Consider the following 19872-nt stretch of genomic DNA (forward strand, 5'->3'; position numbering starts at 1 on the left):
GAATTGAGGTCGCTCAGGACCAGATCCTCAATGATGTTTAAAGGCCTAACTCCCATTGAAATCCATGAGAGTTAGGAGCCTAAATATCTTTGAGGATCTGGGCTCCAACGCCTCCATGAAGAGAGACAGTCTCTCTCCAGATTGAGGCCTATGTTAGGAATCACCATGTCTCTGAACAATCCAATGATCCTCCCTGTCTAGGATCTTGCATCTAGTTTCTGGATGCATCAGAGGAAGGCAGGACAGCCTTCAGGGCACACAACGCAAGCGCAATATCATGCTGTGACGGGAAGGCATGTTTGAGCTGGGACATTAATAGCTTTTGATATTTTTACCCTAACGTACGTGACCCCAGCTGCTGCTATTTTATAGACTAGATTTCAGCATTTACCCAGCCCTTTGCCTTAGTAACATCCTGCAGCAGTGAGGTCTGCAGCTTAGCGCATACTCTGCAATTTCAACCTTACCTTTGGCAGCTGTAACTGGTTTGCTTTATAATTCCATTGAGTTCCCCACTCCCTTTCCGGCTCTTTGATTGGAAAAGGTGACTGGGAGTCTCTGCTTGACCATTCATGGTGTTCCATTGGGAGAACACAGTCCATCCTTGCTAGAACCCCATGACTTCAGCGGAATTGCAGCAGGAGTTAGTCCCAGTGATCTAGCACTCCTTGCTGAGGCTGTTGAAAGGAACTGCCACCTAGAGCTTTGCAATGGAATTGATCATCTGATGCCCAGTAACAATCTCCTTCTTCTAACAGCGAAACTGCGGTTTCAGCAGCAAATCCAAGACATCCGCAGCCTCCAGCAGCAGCGACAGGAAAGGAGCGACTCAGACCTGCTGGTTCCTAGGCTCTCCAGCCGGCAGGAGCTGGAGTTGGGGCTGAGCCAACGGAGCGATGGCTCTGCACCTCCGACTGGCGGTGATCCCCATGCTTCTCTGTACCTAGCCAAGCAGGTGGTGCTGCCCGAGGCAGGAGACGAGCTGTGTTGCTTCAGTTCTGAAAGCAGTGGCAGCCAGTCCCACAGGTCCCAGGCAGGGTCAGAACTGCCAGCGCTGCCGCTGAGCAAGCCCCCTGCTGATCCTGTGACTGGGAAGCTGCCTCCCCCGTCCACACTGCCCCTCCCAGCCTCCACCTCAGCATCTGGCAAATCCTCCCCCGAGGCCCGTTCGGCCCCAGTGAGCCCCCGGAGCCAGCCTGGCAGCCAGGAGTCCTCGTACACTCCCAAGGGGGCAGTGCTGCTCTCGCCGAGACCCTTCCGGGCACAACGACTGGGCTCGCCCTTTAAATTCAGAGTGAGCCCGGAGCCCCCAGGGGAGAGCTGTGGCAGCTGAAGCACCCTGTCCGTTGAGATCAGACTAGATGATCACAACGGCCCCCTTCTGGCCTTGGAATCTATGAATCCTGCATGGCTGGGTACACGTGGCTTTGAATGATCTGCTCTGTGCCCTCTCCTTGTCCCCCGAGCTGTTCGCCGTAGAGTCTGGCTGGTAAATGAATGAACATAGCATGTTCTCTTGGAACTGGCTGTTTCCCCCTGGCAGCGGCGAAAGGTGGTCTCCTGAACCCTTGGGTTGGAATTCAGATTGGGGGCATTACAGGGGAGGGGCTGTTCTTGCACTAGCCGGGCAACTAAGTCCAACAGTCCCTAGTTCCCCGCGCACCTGGGCCTCCTGGAGTAGGGAGCCACCAGTGTGGTCTGTAAGCAGCAAATGGTTCGATGTATGCTACAGGTTCTTTCCTTGCCCGAGCATCTGAGCACCTGCCGCTCATGCGTTAAGGGATTTGACTCACTTTTGCCATGCGTAGTTCTTGCTTTCGCTCGTCTTCTCCCCAGGGGGAGAACTGTGTGCAGTGGAGTGTTGGGAAACATACCCCCTGCTCTGTGTTTATATGGGGAAGGGACGGTCAGAGGGGTGCGCCTGGCACCTAGACCATGAGGTGGGGAGGGTTGTGATGGTCCTTGGGTTCATCCCACAGTCTGAGGCTGGCCCCCAAGACAGCTCTGCCTCCTGCATAGCCGAGCTTTACCCTGAAGTTAGGAAGTGCCTTGGTGCCAGAGGAGCAGAGCCCAACCAGGCCCCAGCCCAGACCTTTAGGTGATCTTCTACATAGGCTGGGCCTCTTCTGTTCCCCCTGAGACAGAGAGCTTGCTTCTCCTTTCCTGGAAGCTCAACCTCCTGAGGGAGAGGAGGCCGTAGATAGAGTACCCCAAGCTACACCAGCTGCATTGCTCAGCTGCTGCACTGAGGAACAGGCAGCAGAGCAGGCCCACGCAGCTCACTGCCTCCAGTTCCCTTGTCCCTAGCAGCCCTGCCTTCAGAGTCATCAGGCAATGACCACTGGATGGGCCCACCTTTTGCATTGTAAGCAAGATCTCCCTTACTGCTCACTGCTGTGCTGCCACAGCCCTTCCAAAGAGCTGGAAGAGTTGGTGGAGGGAGCAGGTGCCCCACTGGCAGTGCTTGGGTTTCCCAGGGAAGTGGGTTTCAGTGGTGGGCAGCTGAGGATTGTCAGCATAGTCACAGATGGATTTGATTTTTGTGAAGGCCTGATGCCCTCTGGAGCAGGCCTTGATCCTCTTCCCCAGCTCTCCGTGCTGCCCTGTGCTTGCTGTGAAAACCCCTTGGCAGCGGGCACTGATCGCTATCCCCGCAGCTGATTTCTGGGGTGGGAGCAAATCCCCACCCTCACTATCCTGCTTCCTGTGTGGATAATGTGTCTGTCTTCCATAAAGGACTGAAATGTGCTCTACTGCCTCAGACTGTTCTTCTGCTGCGCCCCCAGGGACGGGAGGCTGGGCATCAAGGCTGGATGGAAGATGGCCGAGAGGCTAATAGCAAGGAAACCTTTCAGGCCGGAGTTCTAGATCTAGGGAACAGAGCCAGATTGTGGTTCAGCCCATTGCTGTGCTAAGGGTGCAGGTAGGCTCCCCAGTGTTTGGCGTATGAGGAGAGGCAGGCTGGCTTCCTTTTCCAGATGGGGACACGCCGCAGCTGAACATCTCAAAGTTAGCGCCCTGTGATTCGCTCGCTGTTAGGGGTTTATCCTGCCACCCATCACCGCCGCATCTCAGCCCCTTCGGTGTCAAATCAACAGCAACTGGAAGAAAATGAAACACCTTGTGCCTCCTCAGCTTCAATATCTTTGCATTCTGCTCTTCTCACAAGGTCGCCAACGTGGGCCTGTCTCAGGCAGACCAGATGTGGCACAAGAACACCATCTCCACCGGCCCGTGAACCATGGCCGTTTGGACCTGCAGTTATGGCAGGGCTGGAACTCCCATCCCACAGCACAGGCCTCGAGAGTTAAAGGTGACTCATGATAATAGAGAGCCTGTGACACACAGGTTCTAAATCCAGTTAGGAGAGAACAGTGCTGCAACTACACAATGGCCGTTCCTCCGTGTGTACATACACACCTACAGTCCATGTACATATACCTCCTCCCAACACAACCAACAATCCAGATTATTTAACGGCACCATTCACTAGCGAGACTTGGGAGTTTAATAAAAACCCAAGGAAACCCTGTTAATATTGTTCTGACATCAATACAGTCGCATGGCAGGAATGACCTCACGGAGGCAGCAATACACTTTCAGAACAAATTCCTTTTATTTGTTTAAAGGGGACAAAGTGGATGGAAAACACAAAGGTCTGAGCCAGCAACCAGATGTGGGGCTGCGGGCCTGGGTCCTGCACTATAGTGACGGCTCCCCTGGGCCTTCCCAGTGATGTCACTTCCTGTCTGGCATCTTGGGAGACCACCTAGCCTCTATGGAATGCTGCAGTGTTTTAAAAATAAATTTCCAGGCTATTACCTTACTTATTACCCTGGGGGGGGTGTGGTATTTTTCATTGACTGGGGATGTGTTAAGTATCTGACTGCTATGGTTGCAGCTTGATTTGATAAGAGGATATGAATGAAGAGATGTTGGGGTGATGGGTTGGCCATTGGAATAGGCATAAAATTACAACTGCATTGGCAGTAACAGCCCAGCAAGCTGCAGCTGCTCTATGCCAAGCTAGCACTACCAGCATTACCTCAGTGTTGTGCCGGAAGGGGGACCATGGCTTAACAAGGGAATCCCTCTGAAGATTCAGTGACATCAGCAGAATCGCAGGAAGCTGGGCTCTCCTGGATCCACCTGCTGGACCTCATCCCTGCAATCTTCCTTTTTTCACATTGTAGCCCTGCTCCTCCAGCAGCAGCTCTGAACTCCAGAACTGTAGGTCCAAGTAAAGCAGGGAGGATTATGCACCAGACGGATGCATCCCAGGGCAGGTCCAAGGTGAGACGTGCAACAGTTTGACACTCCATTATAAAGCAATGAAGTGGGAGAATGGGATGGAATCTGGTATTTTATGCAGGAAATTGGGGATAGCGAAAATGGCCTTCCAGCCCTTCTATGACCTCTTCCCTGCCCATGCTCAGGGCACATGGGTTCCTCCTTCACAGTGATCCCACAGATCAGTGCTCTACACAGTACAGCTAGCTTGGGCTTTCTTACACAGAGATCTAGGAATCAAGGCTGACATTTCATCCATGTGTGGTCCAGCTGTTCCCTACGAGTGGACTGGAACAGACTGGAGGTTGTTCTGACTGCAGCACTGATCATACATGTTACGCTGAGCAGAATTCACATAAATGCAGTAGGGGCCACACCTAGCCCAAAGCAGGTGTAATTCTACTGACTTCACAAGAGCATCAAGCATGGAGTAAGTTGTCATCATAACTACAGTGAAATCAATGGTGTTGCGCCTGGTTATCCTCAGACTGGATGTGGGTCAGGGCCTCCAATGCTGTCTTAAATTTGATCACTGGTTACTGTCTTGGTTTGGGGATTGGGGACAACTAGCTTTGTTGGCGTGCCAGCCTGGAATCCTCCTGAGCAAGTCTGGAGCACATGAAGCTTGCTCCTTCCATCTGTCCATGCTCTTTCCTCTCCTCTCCATGCTCCCACTTCCCTCTGCTCCTTTCCACATCTCATGTTCCTGTGCCCATCTCCTGCCCTCCTCTCGCTGCTGCTGCCAGTGCTCCCTTCCCTGGGCCAATGTCCCAACAGCAGCCAGGAGCTGACGGGGGGGCTCTTTCCCTTTAATTTCAGACACATGCTCTCTATCTAAGATACTTAACAAGGAAAGTCTCGCTTTGCTTCAAGTTCCTTGCTGCTCTCTGTCTTGGTGGCCTCGGGGCCATCCAGGGCAGCACAGGGCAGACTCGCACCACGTAGGAGACGACACTTCTGACATGACAACAGTTCTTCAACCCAGCCACGCAGCCAGCGGGAATTACACGTTCAGGCATCAGCACTGATTTCCCCATCCTGCTCCGACTGACGAGCTCCAATGAGTCACCTGCTGACTGACCTATGTCAAGGGGAGAGACTGAACACATTCGGCTGAATCACATGCCACCGCGCGGATTCCACCTGCCCTCGGCAGCACATCTCCTTCCAGTGGAGCAGCCCTGCCTCTGGGGCGTGGGGCCCAATCAGCACTCGGCCCAGGGTGCAGCTGCGTGTATAGAGACGAGCCTTTGGGGAGGAAGGGGAAAGGCAGCATGAGGCAGGGAGGAGTCAAGGGGAGAAGCAGCCAGAAGGCTCAGCAAACAGCCCCTCCCCTGGAAATGCCATCCCATTCTGACAGCCCCTTGCAGACAGCAACAAGTCCCTGCACCTCCTCCGCCAATACCGCCTGTGCCAACACCCCCCCATAACCCCTTCCAAATGCCACCATGTGCCAACCCCCTACAAGTGCCAGCTGCCTTGACAAACTCCTTAACATTCCACTGAGGAGCCAACCTTCCCACAGCAAAAACATTTCCCCAGGGCACTGAGTCCCTACTGGTACCAATCCCCCTGAAAATGCCCCCGAGCATGAACCCGCCCTAACAAACCAGCTGGCTCCAACAAACCTCCCTGCATATGTCACCACCCACTTGCCAGCCTGCCTCTGCAAATGCCCCACTGTCACCTGCCTGCTCTGGAATCGGTGCCTGCACTGATAAATACTGCACCCCCCCCCCTTATGCCCTGCAGCATGCTAATGCACCATCTGATGCACACAGGTTCCCACTCCCACTCCTGTCCCTCCGACCTGCATGATGGTGAACTCCAGGCACAGCTGCTGCTCCTGGATGTCTCCTGCAGGGACATTGAAGAGGAAGGGCGTGTTCCACACGGGGTTGTAGCCGGCTATGGACTTGGTCTCCTTTGTGTCCATGACTCGCCCGTTGTAGTAAAAGTGAATGACAACGTAGTGGTCTGGGAATGGAATTGGAGAATAAGGAGACTGCCGACAGCACACGGGATCTGCTGTGAACAGACACAGGTTTGCTTGGACGCAGGGAGGCTCATGAGGAGGTAAGTTAGGGGCGGCTGAATAGGTGTGTCCTGTCTCCCAGAAGCTCTGTGTCAGGCCCTGTGGAGCTACCAGGATAGAATGGAGAGAGCTTTGAAGCACTGGACACTCCCATAAGTGCTGGTCAGAGGGCCCCGGGCCTCGGAAGGTCATTTAAACAAGAGAAGGTGTCTGAGCCAGCTACTCTCTTCACAAGCGGCCTACAGCATTGGCCTGGCTAGAGGATTCACAGCCCTTCTACCCCTGCTCCCAGGAAGGCGACGGGATCTGCCACTGCTGGGCTTGGGAAAGTGGGATGCAAAGAAGGGTTAGAACAAAGGAGCAGAGAGGACCTGTGCCTGCCAATAAGGGGGTGGGGGAGAGGGAGGGCAATCGGCTTCAGCAGTGTTACTGAGCATGCCCAGTACAAGCCAAGGAGCAAGTGGGGGGGCATGTGTCCCCTCATGCCCCCCACCCCCATGTGTCACCTCTGCGAGGGAAATTGGAAATCCCACAACTGTGATCCCCCCACCCATTCTGGATCCCTCACTTTAGCCCATATTTCCCCTGTACTGAAAATATCTTCATTCTAACCATGGTCCCAGGGGTGTCACCATGGGCATGCTCCTCATAGGGTTAAGTGTGTGCTGTACGCAACATTGGGTGGGGGGCTGATAGGGCCTATAGCAGAGATGCCCAGACTCCATGGTCCAAGGGGTCTGTAACTGAGAGGGGCATGTGCCATAGCAGATCCTGGGGACTTTTAAATGACACAACTGTATGTTCTACAACAGGAATACTATTACCGGTCCCTCCAAAGTCCTTCCTGCTGCCGAAGCCTATTAAATCTGGTCTGCCCCTTAGCCCTGCACCTCCCTACCTGGTGCCCCTGGCATGCGGGTGAGCCGGCCCAGATTCTCTGCCTTGCGGACCAGCACCTTGATACGATTGGCCAGAGCCTGGTACTGGAGGAGAATGAAGAGCTGGCCCAGGGACGTGGATTGGGAGCACGCAGCGCCGTAGCTCATGTCCTGGGCACTGAGACACTGAAACAACATGGACAGCAGGAGACAATGAAACACCCACCAATCTCACCTCCTCTCCCCAGCCTCCAGGGCACCTAGCAGCCACTGAGACAGAAACAAAGGTCAGCCCCAACCAGGAGCTTCAGGATGGAAAGTCCTTCACGTTCTTACCACAGCCAAAGGATTTCCCACCCACTTACCCCCATCACATATGCCCTCCCGCCCAGCTGCTCTCCTTCCAGCTAAGGCGCACTTCGCTTCACCTTGAGCTAAAGAAGGATCTTTTTGGACCTGTGGCCCTTACAGGATGCATGATCAGACATAAGCTGGTCTGGTATCCCATCTAGCAGAGGGAAGTGGTGATACACCCAGTCCTCACTTGCCCTGTGAGGGGAATTCCACTGAATGACACAGAGGTTCTGTAATGAAAAAGTCCTCCCCTTGCATCCGTATGGGTGGACCTTTCAGTCTCTGGGGCCCTGGAGACCTCAGCCAGCACTATCCCCACTGGGTACTATTAGTTCAGTGACCCAGTCCTGACCTTTTTGAGTTTGGTTTTGGTGGTTGACAGCTCCCGGGTGTAGCTGGAGGCCGCCTCGGGGTTCCAAGTAACCTGGGCACACGGGAACATCACTTCCCCAACGAAAGAGTCCCTGAAGCTGCGAAACTCCTTCACATAGACAGCGAAGCGCAGGGTGAAGCCCCTCAGCTCCTCCGGGTGGTAGCGGCCGAACTGGAACTGCTCTCGGAACTCGGGGTTGAGGCTCTTCCTGCGCACAGCCGTGCACTGGGGCTCGATGAACTTGGGGAGCAGGTACACCTTGACATAGGAGTCCCGGCTGCTTCGAAAGCCCTTGGGCAGGTGGGACACGCTGATCACCGTCACAGTGAGCGTGGCCTCGGGCTGGGAGTAGAACAGGATGAAGTGGAGCTGGGGCTGCTGCTTGGGGCCGGCACTGGAGAGGCTCCTCGGCATGGTGGACGACTGGCGGACGCTGGGTCCCAGATAAGGACGAGTCAGCAGGCTGCTCTCGTCAGTCTCTCCAGAGATGGTGGACCAGCGCTCCCAGCCCGGCTCTGTCTTGGAGAACACGCCAAGCTTCTGGGAGAAAGGGATGCTGGGTAAAGAGGCCCTCCCATGCAACATGCTCTGTGGCAGGCTGCCAGCGCCAGGAGAACCCAGCGAGTCATTCCCTGCACATTCCAGCATCTCTCCCTCTAGCTCCACGTACTGTTGCTGGATGGGCACGGTGGTGGTCTGGGAAGGCAGAGCAGGCCCCAGCTCCACCAGAGTGTTGGTTGGTGCCTGCTCTTTCCTGCTGCTCTGGTTGTGCCTCTCACTTCGACGCCAGCACACGGCACAGCCCAGGAGAAGGCAGAAGCACAGAAGAGCCAGCCCCACTCCGAGGAGCACCTGCAAATGCACTGAATGGAGCAGAGAAGAATTACAGCATGAATATATGAAGGGGGCTGCAGGTAGCAAAGCTTCTGTGTGACCAGAAGGCATTTGGCAGAAGGTGCCTGGCCAGTGGGTGGGAAATGTGATTAAGATGTAGCAGTTTGCACTTGTGTTCTACGGCGATGGGCCTATTACAAATGCCACAGCTAGACTGATTAGGCAGGTACCTCCTTCAGCTCATCAGAAATCAGCAGTTCACATCACTACTCCAAGGACGAAGTGATCAGAATTGTCCCTTATAATAATAATAATACCCGGCTATTTCCAAAGGAGGTCAGTATCAGGATCCCCATTTTACAGATTGGTAAACTGAGACACAGGGTGATGAAGAGCCCAAGGTCACCCAGCAAGCCAGTGTCAGAGCCAGGTATAGAACCTAGGTCCCAGTCCAACTCTCTATGATCTTAAGATCTATGAACCAATAGCTTGATGACAACTGAATCTTGGCAAACACCAGCAATTGCACAGCAGTCAAAATCCAGATACACCCTCACACCCCAGGAACAGTCAGAGCCAGTGGTCCAATTCTGTGCTGTTACTAAACCAAACCTGTCAGCCCCTCTCTCATCACCGCACAGGACATGCTGGAAAGATTACTGTGTAATGGCGAGTGATAAGAGAAAGGAGCAGGGTCAGAGAGCTGTGCTGGGGGTGTCAGCATCTGCAGTGCTCCATTCTCTCTGAGCACCATTCCCGAGCAGAGCTGGAATTATTACATCAGATCAACACATCCGTCGCAAGGCTAAAATAAACCCAGCGTCACCCTAAACAAGATAATGGCCATGGAAAAAAACCTCCTCTTATCAGCCCCACAGCCGAATTGACGCACTGTTTATGTAAGACACATGATTGACGCCAGTCAAACACCCAGAGGGAAAAAAAAAACCAGAATCCTCTCTTCAGCCTCCTTTCCAAGTCAGTGGGTCTGGGGCTTTGATGACAGCCGTGGGGTGACCCCACATGTGCTAGAGGAAGGGCAAACAGCCTGGAAGTGGAGGTGCCCTGACGCAGACAGCAGCTGGTTCTGGGTGGCAGTGGCATGCAGCACTGCTAACACTGCATGCATGGTAGGATCATAATGGTAAATTCAGTCTTGACATTCTCCCCTGACTCACAGAGGATTCTCAAGGTTCCCTCAGTGCCCCAGCGATTTCCCATCCTGCACTCACCCCCATGATGCTGTCCACGCCAGCCTAGGAGAGCTAGATGCGGCTCCCCTCACTACCCATCCACACCTGTCTTACTGTAAGTCAGCCGGTGGAACTGCGACATGAGACACCTCCTCCCACGCCCAGTAATTGAGCATGATGGCCCCAACATCCTCCCTATTGCTGCGTGGCCAAAAGTGAAGGAACATGCTGACATCTCGACCTCAAAGCCTGGTGTGGGAAGCAAGTTGCGGTACCACTTGAGCGCCTGAGCTAATCCACCTTGGATGCCATGGTAGATCTGGATCAGTAGGTTCAACAGGGCAACCCGGGTGTCAAAAGTCACCAAGCTTCCAATCCCATATGTGGAGTAACCAGGACAGGGGACAATCTGCCCTAAATATTTAAGGCAGTTCCCATGCTCTTGACTTCCAGCCAGTTACCGAACAGGGATGGAAACTTAGATCTTTTTAGTCCTTTAGTTCTAGTACATTATTTGTTTCTTTAACAGCACTAAACGAGACTGAAATTTTGAATCAGAGAACAAAATGGATGCTAGGATTGATTTATGGAGCTGGATGATCTCTTGGGCGTGGGGATGGAGTAACGTAAGGTTAAGGCAAAGCGAAAGATGCCTGCATGAAGAATAAGGACACCGCTGCCCTCCCGGTCTGCGAAGACTGGGTGTCCGTTCAGGCCTTGGGGAGGAGACCAAACATAGTCCAACCAGGCCATCCTCTCATTCCCCTTCCCAGCAATGGACTCAGGCTGAGAACTATCAAGGGGGTTTGTGTAGCATCCCAGGATGCCTAGAGCAAGGCCTATAGTTTCAAACTTGAGTGGCTAAAATTTGATTCAGAAAAAAAAGGCCTGATCTGAAGAAGTGCCATGTACCCAGAGCCCTTGTAAACTTTAGTGGGAGCTGCAGGTGTGCTACGCCGCTGAAAATCAGCCCAGACTTGTATCTAAGAGCCTATGTATGGATTTAGGAGCCCTACCTTTAGGCTCCCAAGTTGTAAAATTTTGGCCAGAGTCCATCAGAGATTCTATTCAGCTCAGTCGACAATGTTCCCTGGGCTCAGTGCCAACAAGCCCTGGTCTGAGTGACAGAGGTGTCAGTCCATGGCGTTCCATCTGCAGCATGACTCAGGCCTGGTCTACACTACGGGTTTAGGTCGACTTTAGCAGCGTTAAACCGAATTAAGCCTGGACACGTCCACACAACGAGGCCCTTTCTTTCGAATTAAAGGGCCCTTTAAACCGGTTTCTTTACACCACCTCCGACGAGGGGATTAGCGATAAAACCGGCCTTTGCGGGTCGGAATTGGGGTAGTGTGGACGGAATTTGATGTTATTGGCCTCCGGGAGCTATCCCACAGTGCTTCATTGTGACCGCTCTGGACAGCGCTCTCAACTCAGATGCACTGACCAGGTAGACAGGAAAAGACCCGCGAAGGTTTGAATTTCATTTCCTGTTTGCCCAGCGTGGAGAGCACAGGTGACCACGCAGAGCTCATCAGCACAGGTAACCGTCATGGAGTCCTCCCAGGATCGCAAAAGAGCTCCAGCATGGACCGAACGGGAGGTACGAGATCTGCTCGCCATATGGGGAGATGAAGCAGTGATAGCTGAACTCCGTAGCAGTAAAAGAAATGGAAAAGTATTAGAAAAGATCTCCAAGGCCATGAAGGACCGAGGCCATAACAGGGACACACAGCAGTGCCGCGTGAAAATTAAGGAGCTAAGGCAAGCCTACCACAAAGTCAGAGAAGCAAACGGAAGGTCCGGGGCAGAGCCGCAAACTTGCCGCTACTACGCGGAGCTGCATGCGATCCTAGGGGGTGCAGCCACCACTACCCCAACCGTGTGCTATGACTCTCTCACTGGAGAAACACACAGGGAAGACGGTTCGGGGAACGAGGAAGATGACGATGGAGGTACTGTAGGTAGCTCACAGCAGCAAGGAAGTGGAGAAACCGGTTTCCCCAACAGCCAGGATATGTTTGTGACCCTGGACCTGGAACCAGTAACCCCCGAACTCACCCAAGACCCTCAGGGCACACAGGAGACCTCTGGTGAGTGTAACTTTGTAAATATTTGTAAACATTACAAAAAAAAAGCAAGCAAGTCTGTTAACGTGTATGGGGATGGAGCGGAAATCCTCCAGGGACATCTCCAGAAAGCTCTCCTGGTTGAAATGGGGTGATTTTATTAAGGGGGACATTCAGAGGCGCCCGTTCCTGCTCTTCTGACCAGAAATGTTCCCCGCTGTTAACCACGCGGTGGGGGGGAGGGGTGAAGTGATCATCCCAGAAAATCGTGTGTGTGTGGGGGGGGGGGGGGTGGTTTACTTGTGTTTGTGCCGCATGTTAACCGGGAAACCGCAGCCCCCTCCTTTTACATTGAAACCCCATTTTAAATGGACAACCCAATTCATCCTTGATATGGGAAATGCGCTGCTGTTTGCAACCTTTCCCGCATGTTAAGAAGGTTAAAAAAGCCAAAACACTGTGGCCTACGATGGCTGCCTGCAAGCCGAAATATGCGACCTTGTAATGAAAGAGTGTACCCATTGTTCCCTAAAATGTGTCTTTTTTAACCACCTCTCCCTTCTCCTCCACCAGCTGCAAATGTTTCTCCTTCGCAGAGGCTCGTGAACATTAGAAAGAGAAAACGTAAGACGAGGGACGAGATGTTCACGGAGCTGCAGATGTCCGCCCAGGCTGATAGAGCACAGCAGAATGCGTGGAGGCAGTCAATGACGGAGATGAGAAAAGCCCAATATGAACGAGAGGAGAGGTGGCGGGCTGAATCGCGGGAAGAACAGAGCAAGTGGCGGGCTGAAGACGATAGGTGGCGTCAGCTTGCAGACAGACGGCAAGAGGCAATGCTCCGTCTGCTGGAGCATCAAAGTGATATGCTCGAGCGTATGGTTGAGTTGCAGGAAAGGCAGCAGGAGCAGAGACCGCCGCTACAGCCCCTGTGTAACCAACAGCCCTCCTCCCCAAGTTCCATAGCCTCCTCACCCAGACGCCCAAGAACACGGTGGGGGGGCCTCCGTCCACCCAGTCACTCCACCCCAGATGATCGCCAAAGCATCAGAAGGCTGGCCTTCAATAAGAGTTAAAGTTTTAAAATGCAGTGTGTCCTTTTCCATCCCTCCTCCCCCAGCCATCCCAGGCTACCTTGGCAATTATCCCCCTACCTCTGTAAGGAACTAATAAAGAATGCATGAATGTGAAAAAACAATGACTTTATTGCCTCTGCAAGGGGGAGGGGAGGGTGGGGTGGGGTGGTTGGTTTACAGGGAAGTAGAGTGAACCGGGTCGGGGGGGCGGGGGTTGGAGGGTTCATCAAGGAGAAACAAACAGAAGTTTCACACAGTAGCCTGGCCAGTCACAAAACTCGTTTTCAAAGCTTCTCTGATGCGCACCGCGCCCTGCTGTGCTCCTCTAACCGCCCTGGTGTCTGGCTGCGCGTAATCAGCGGCCAGGCGAGTTGCCTCAACCTCCCACCCCGCCATAAAGGTCTCCCCCTTACTCTCACAGATATTGTGGAGCGCACAGCAAGCAGCAATAACAATAGGGATATTCTTTTCGCTGAGGTCTGAGCGAGTCAGTAAGCTGCGCCAGCGCGCTTTTAAACGTCCAAATGCACATTCCACCACCATTCGGCACTTGCTCAGCCTGTAGTTGAACAGGTCCTGACTCCTGTCCAGGCTGCCTGTGTACGGCTTCATGAGCCATGGCATTAAGGGGCTGGGTCCCCAAGGATCACGATAGGCATTTCAACATCCCCAATGGTCACTTTCTGGTCCGGGAAGAAAGTCCCTTCCTCCAGCTTTCGAAACAGAGCAGAGTTCCTGAAGACGCGAGCATCATATACCTTTCCCGGCCATCCCACGTTGATGTTGGTGAAACGTCCCTTGTGATCCACCAGGGCTTGCAGCAGCATTGAAAAGTACCCCTTGCGGTTTACGTAGTCGGTGGCTTGGTGCTCCGGTGACAAGATAGGGATATGGGTTCCGTCTATGGCCCCGCCACAGTTTGGGAATCCCATTTCAGCAAAACCATCCACTATTGACTGCACGTTGCCCAGAGTCACTACCCTTGCTATCACCAGGTCTTTCATTGCCCTGGCAAATTGGATCACAGCAGCCCCCACCGTAGATTTGCCCACTCCAAATTGATTCCCGACTGACCGGTAGCTGTCTGGCGTTGCAAGCTTCCACAGGGCTATCGCCACTCGCTTCTCAACTGTGAGGGCTGCTCTCATCTTGGTATTCTGGCGCTTCAGGGCAGGGGAAAGCAAGTCACAAAGTTCCATGAAAGTGGCCTTACGCATGCGAAAGTTTCGCAGCCACTGGGAATCGTCCCATACCTGCAGCACGATGCGATCCCACCAGTCTGTGCTTGTTTCCCGGGCCCAGAATCGGCGTTCCACGGTATCAACCTGCCCCAGTGACACCATGATTTCCACATTGCTGGGGCCTGTGCCTTGTGAGAGGTCTATGGCCATGTCAATTTCCTCATCACTCTCGTCGCCGTGCTGCAATCGCCTCCTCGCCTGGTCCGGGTTTCGCCTTGGCATGTTCTGGCTCTGCATATACTCCAGGACAATGCGCGTGGTGTTCATAGTGCTCATAATTGCCGCGGTGATCTGAGCGGGCTCCATGATCCCAGTGCTAGCTATGGCGCCTGGTCAGAAAAAAAGGCGCGAAAGTAGTATCTGATGGACCAGGAGAAGGAGGGCGGGAGGGAGGGAGGGAGGGAGGGCCGAGTGACGACATGGCGTACAGGTACAGGAACAGGGAGAAACACAAACAACTGTCACACAGAATGGTCCCCCCAAAGATTAAACTGGAAACCCTGGGCTTAGCAGGCTGTTGATTTCACGGAGGAAGGGGAAGCAAATGAACACAGAACAAATCTATTTTTTACATCTTAAGGTGGCAGCCGACGCTGCAGCATGAGTGACAGCCATACCAGTACGATGATGATGGGTACCAATCATAATATACCATCATCTGCCAAAAGGCAAGGGGCTGCTGCTGTGTAGCAATGCAGCCCCACGTCTGCCAGCCCCACGTCCGCCAGCACCCAGCATCGCCCTCGGCCTCTTCTGGGTGCTTAGCTGACAATATTGGGCAATTGGCAGAAAATAGTATATTATGACTGGTAACCGTCATCATCGAGACAGTAGCATGTCTGCCCAGGTGGCCATGATTGACAGCCACTCCAGTACGACGACGACGAGTACCAGTCATAATATACCATCGCCTGGAAGGGGCTGGTGCAATGCAGCCCTACGGCTGCCAGCCCCACGGCTATCACTCATGCTACACCGTCTACCGCCAAAAGGCAGTTAGCAGCTGCTGCTGTGTAGCAATGCAGTCCCACGTCTGCCGGCACCCAGAGGACATATGGTGACGGTGAGCTCAGCTGTGCTGAGCGGGCTCCATGTTGTCTGCACAGGTAACCCAGGTAACCCAGGTAAAAAGGCGCGAATCTATTGTCTGCCGTTGCTGTGACGGGGGAGGGAGGGGCCTGACGACATGTACCCAGAACCGCCCGCGACACTGTTTTGCATCATCCGGGCATTGGGATCTCAACCCAGAATTCCAAGGGGCGGCGGAGACTGCGGGAACTGTGGGATAGCTGTGGGATAGCTACCCATAGTGCAATGCTCCGGAAGTCGACGCTAGCCTCGTACTGTGGACGCGGTCTGCCGACTAGAGCACCTAGAGCATTTTATTGTGTGGACATACACAATCGGCTGTATACAACCGATTTCAATAAAACCGGCTTCTATAAATTCGAACTAATTTCGTAGTGTAGACATACCCTCAGAGAAGCTGCATTATGGCTGGTTTGCATCTCAGCAGCCTGCAGGAGCAGGGGCGAGGGGGAAGAACTTGGGCATCACAGTGCAATGGGGCAGGATGGGGAGCAGAAACCAAGATTGTGAAGGTGCGCACACAGTTCCTTCCTAGCGCTTAGCAGTGCTGCACGACGGAGTTCCCATCTCACCTTGGGGAGTTCAGAGTCCCTACTTTATAAACCAGCCATAATGCAGAGAGCTTGGAAAGCCCCTGGAGTGGAGGTAACTGACAGTGCCGGGGAATCCCAGCCCATCCAAATCAGCCACGGTAGAGCTCAATGGACCCTTGTGCTAGGTGTTTGGGTTGTGCCATGATGATGACCTGCGGATACAACCACTTTGCCATTTGGCCAGGTTCCCAAGCTCCTTTCCAGTATCCAATCACTGGGCCATCTCCCTGCTCCTTTTAGACTGCAAGCTCTCTGGGGCAAGGCCCGCCTGCCATCCCTGTCTCGAGCACATGCTGGGCCTCTGTAGAGCTAGACATGGGCACTCTATAAATAACTGATGAAGTCACCAGCCTGGAGGAGCCCCTTCCCCAGGGCCTGTCCCCAGAGCATGCCCAGGAATGTGATTTCACATTTTAAAATGCTTTTGCGATTAATGCCCAGCTGCAAAGGTCTGCTGGTTCATTAGCGAGATCGACCGATGACTTTCCTCTCACTACTGGGAGGGTGGAAGCAGATAAGGGAGTGAGAAGGAAGGGATAAAAACGGGATTGTCCAAATACCTCTGTCCTGCTCTAGGTGACAAGGAATAAAGGTCCACTCCCCCATACAAACAGATCTAACAGGCTGGAGAGCTATGTGGCAAGAGACAAGATACAAAATCCACGTACCCAGGGAAGGGAAGAGACCAACCTTGCTGATGTTTGTTGAGCAGGACTTGGATGAACAGCCAGAGGAAGAGGATAGCCACCACCCCTTCTATCATTCCTTTGCAGAAGAAGAAGAAGATGGACTGGCAAAGGGTGAGAGCTGGGTGTTCGGGATCCACGTACGCCATCCTACTGGCTGCAGAGAGAGCAGGAGCGGAGCAGGAGCTCTAGCTGGTTGTGGGAGCTGTGGTACCAGCCTGCAGCAGAGCCATCAGGCAGAGAGTAGATCCCAAAGGCTAAGGGAGAAGCTCGTAGACTGGGTTCCCATTCAGGGGAATTGTTTTCCTCCTGCTGAAGATTTCTGCCCTGGTAAAGCATCCTCAGGGCCTTGGCTGGGAGGAAGACACAGTCCAGCCTGCCTGTGTGCTAAACAAGAGCTAGAGCAGCAGAGTTCACCAGCAGAGCCTATGCTTTGCCAGCTCCTGGTGGGACCCAGCAGGCAGACAGTGTGAAAACGCAGCCCCAATCAGCCAGCAGGCTGCCAGCTATCCAGCAGCCCCAGAGACCACCTGCCAGTGCAGATGTCAGTGGCCCTCTTTAAATAGTTCCAGGGACAGATGCAGAAGGCAGGGAGTCATCTCAGTTGCTGTTAATAATCTGTATGGCTTCTGCTCCAGTCAGTCCAATCCAGAGCCCTCCTCCCTGCCAAGGCCCTGCCACGTCACATCAGCAGTGACAGGCTAGCCAAGCAGAACACAGCTGCCTTTCAGTTTGAATTACTGGTACAACATGAGCAGCCAGAGGATCGGTGCCCTGTCGTGCTAGGTGCTGCACATAAACAGACAGAGCAGGGTTCAGCCCCTGCCCCGGAGACCTTCTGAGCCAATTTAAGGCACGTGACGGGGGGGGGGGGAAGGAGGGAGCATGCACTGCGAGGAATAGGAAGGACAGTGAGGGCAAGAGACATTGGCGTGATATGAGGTCACATTAGTTACATTCATGTTTGTACTACATGTAACTTGTTACATACATGTAACTAGTCTATGACTTACTGCTGCCATCTTCGAATCCCCCATTCCCTCCACTCCCCCACACTCGTCACATCTGTACATGTTACACTCACGCACCTTTGTTTATTAATGGTATCAGTATTCTGACTGGCCCGGCCGTTCCCTGTTAGTAATTTACCAGACTTCACAACCTGGACTCCATCCTCTCAGCTGCTCACTTCAGGAGCCCTGCAGAGTGTCAGCTCCGTCCTTTCTTGCTCTATTATTTCTGAGATACTTTCCTGCAAATCCTACCTACTTCTGAGACTTACTGATCCAGCTTTTCCTCTCTCTGTCATCACATGCCCCACACCCATCCTGGACCTTCTATAGATCCCAGATGGGACCACTGTGATCCTCTAGTCTGACCTCCTGCATAACAAAGTTTACAGGACATTCCAGGATTAATTCCAGTTGGAACCAGAGTAGATCTTTTAGAAAAACATCCAGCCTTGATTTAAAAATTGCCAGCGATGGAGAATCCACCACAGCCCTTAGTACGTTGTTCCAATGGATAGTTACCCTCACTGTTAAAAATGTGCATCTTATTTCCAATCTGAATTTGTCTAGCTTCAACTTCCAGCCATTAGATTTGTTGTGCTTTTGTCTGCTAGATTGAAGAGCCCTTTATTAAAGTTTTGTTCCCCATGTAGGTACTTATAAACTGTGATCAAGTCACCTCTTAACCTTCTCTTGGTTATAGCTTGAGCTCCTTGACTGTATCACTATAAGGCAGATTTTCCAATCTTTTAATCATTCTCGTGGTTCTTCTCCGAACCTTCCCCAATTTATTAACTCCCTTCTTGAATTGTGGACACCAGAACTGGACAAAGTATTCCAACAGTGGATCTTTCCTATGGATCTGCATCCCTCTCCCCCGACCCAATATCCCAGTCTTAACCCTATCTCTTTCTTAACCATGCACACACACTGTTCCCAGATCCCCACTACGCTATCCGTATCCCTGACCTCAAACAGATCAACCCAGACCTCCACTGGTTCTGCATTTGCTCTCCCTCCCTACACAAATGCCAAAAACCCTTCTGTCTTCACCCTTGAGACACATTATTTTTGAGCTGAGAGCAAATGGATTCCACCCTATCAAATATCTCACTGGAACAGTTACATACCTTATCAGACTAAAGTTCAGAAGTGTCCAAGACAAGGTTGCATGTGGAATCTTAACTCTGCCCCCTTGGGCATATATATTCTTGCAGTAGCATTAAATCATGTGATCGTGCAGGTCTTAAACAACACAATACAGTACAACAGTTTTCACAACACATGCTGTGTCTTGCAAAATTTTAATTCCTTTCATTGTCGTAATGGGCCAGCATACTTTTATTGTTTAATTCTTTTTTACATATATCCTTATAGTCTCTATTTTAACAACTTTGTCAGCACCCATCTGCTGTACATTTTATTTTCAACAATTAATTATGACGCTAACTTAGCTGTGAATTTAATTAGCCTATCTATATTCCAGCAAGATGGCAGTATTATGCTAGCTAGGTACTTACACAGACCCATAACTGATGGAGCTCAGAATATCTGTGCTACGATGTTTAATCTATGGTATTCTGGGTATGTATGATTTTGTATGTATTCTTCATATAGGTGAATTTCATGGACTCCGAGTGCACACACAGAATACTTCACAGCACTACAACATGCTACACTTGTGGATCTAACGAATCAGGAAAAATTAGGTATAACACATGACCATGTAATTGAAAGGTGGTGTCATAGAAGCATAGGCACAAGGGGGCAGAGTTAAGGTTACACATGCATTACCTCAATCATTTCCTGATTTTTAAATCCTTACCTGTGCAACCTTAATGTTCTATTAACAAGTTTGTTTGGTTTTTCTAATAGAGTTTCCTAGGTGTTTTTTTCTTGAACTAAAATGCACAGGATGATCTTCAGACTCCAGGACTTCAGAGCTGCATTGCAATGCATTTCAGATAGCACAGATAAATTCCATAACCAGGAACTCTGGCTACATGCCCCCTCTGATACAGCTCCCACTGCAACTCCCATTGACTTCACTGATGCAGAATCAGGTCCCTTCGGTTCTATGAATTTGGCTAAGACTCCAGGTCAATGCATTTCTCAAGCGCCACCAAAGCAGAGGCCTCTCTGATTCAGGGT

General features: G+C 52.2%; 2 protein-coding genes across 9 annotated transcripts in view; one reads left to right on the forward strand and one right to left on the reverse strand.

Moving 5' to 3' along the window:
- LOC128844790 (myosin-3) overlaps positions 1 to 2748 on the forward strand; it is a 40951-nt gene extending 38203 nt beyond the window's left edge. For all 6 annotated transcript variants that reach the window (XM_054042784.1, XM_054042781.1, XM_054042782.1 and 3 more), the window contains one exon: positions 759 to 2748. In XM_054042784.1, the coding sequence (XP_053898759.1) occupies positions 759 to 1333 (575 nt within the window). In that variant the 3' untranslated portion in view covers positions 1334 to 2748. The remainder of the gene's footprint in view (positions 1 to 758) is intronic.
- Positions 2749 to 3592: 844 nt separating this feature from the next.
- LOC128844798 (synaptotagmin-7-like) overlaps positions 3593 to 19872 on the reverse strand; it is a 33151-nt gene continuing 16871 nt past the window's right edge. The window contains exons 1-5 of one of the 3 annotated variants that reach the window (XM_054042794.1): positions 16716 to 16921; positions 7910 to 8793; positions 7224 to 7389; positions 6101 to 6267; positions 3593 to 5538 (exon numbers count right to left, since the gene is read on the reverse strand). In XM_054042794.1, coding sequence (XP_053898769.1) covers positions 5377 to 5538; positions 6101 to 6267; positions 7224 to 7389; positions 7910 to 8793; positions 16716 to 16860 — 1524 coding nt within the window. In that variant the 5' untranslated portion in view covers positions 16861 to 16921 and the 3' untranslated portion in view covers positions 3593 to 5376. Of the gene's footprint in view, positions 5539 to 6100; positions 6268 to 7223; positions 7390 to 7909; positions 8794 to 16715; positions 16922 to 19872 lie in introns of those variants that run through there. The other 2 variants (XM_054042795.1, XM_054042796.1) reach the window with 2 other exon arrangements.

Source organism: Malaclemys terrapin, chromosome 10, assembly GCF_027887155.1.
Source record: "Malaclemys terrapin pileata isolate rMalTer1 chromosome 10, rMalTer1.hap1, whole genome shotgun sequence".
NCBI classification, from domain to species: Eukaryota; Metazoa; Chordata; order Testudines; family Emydidae; genus Malaclemys; species Malaclemys terrapin.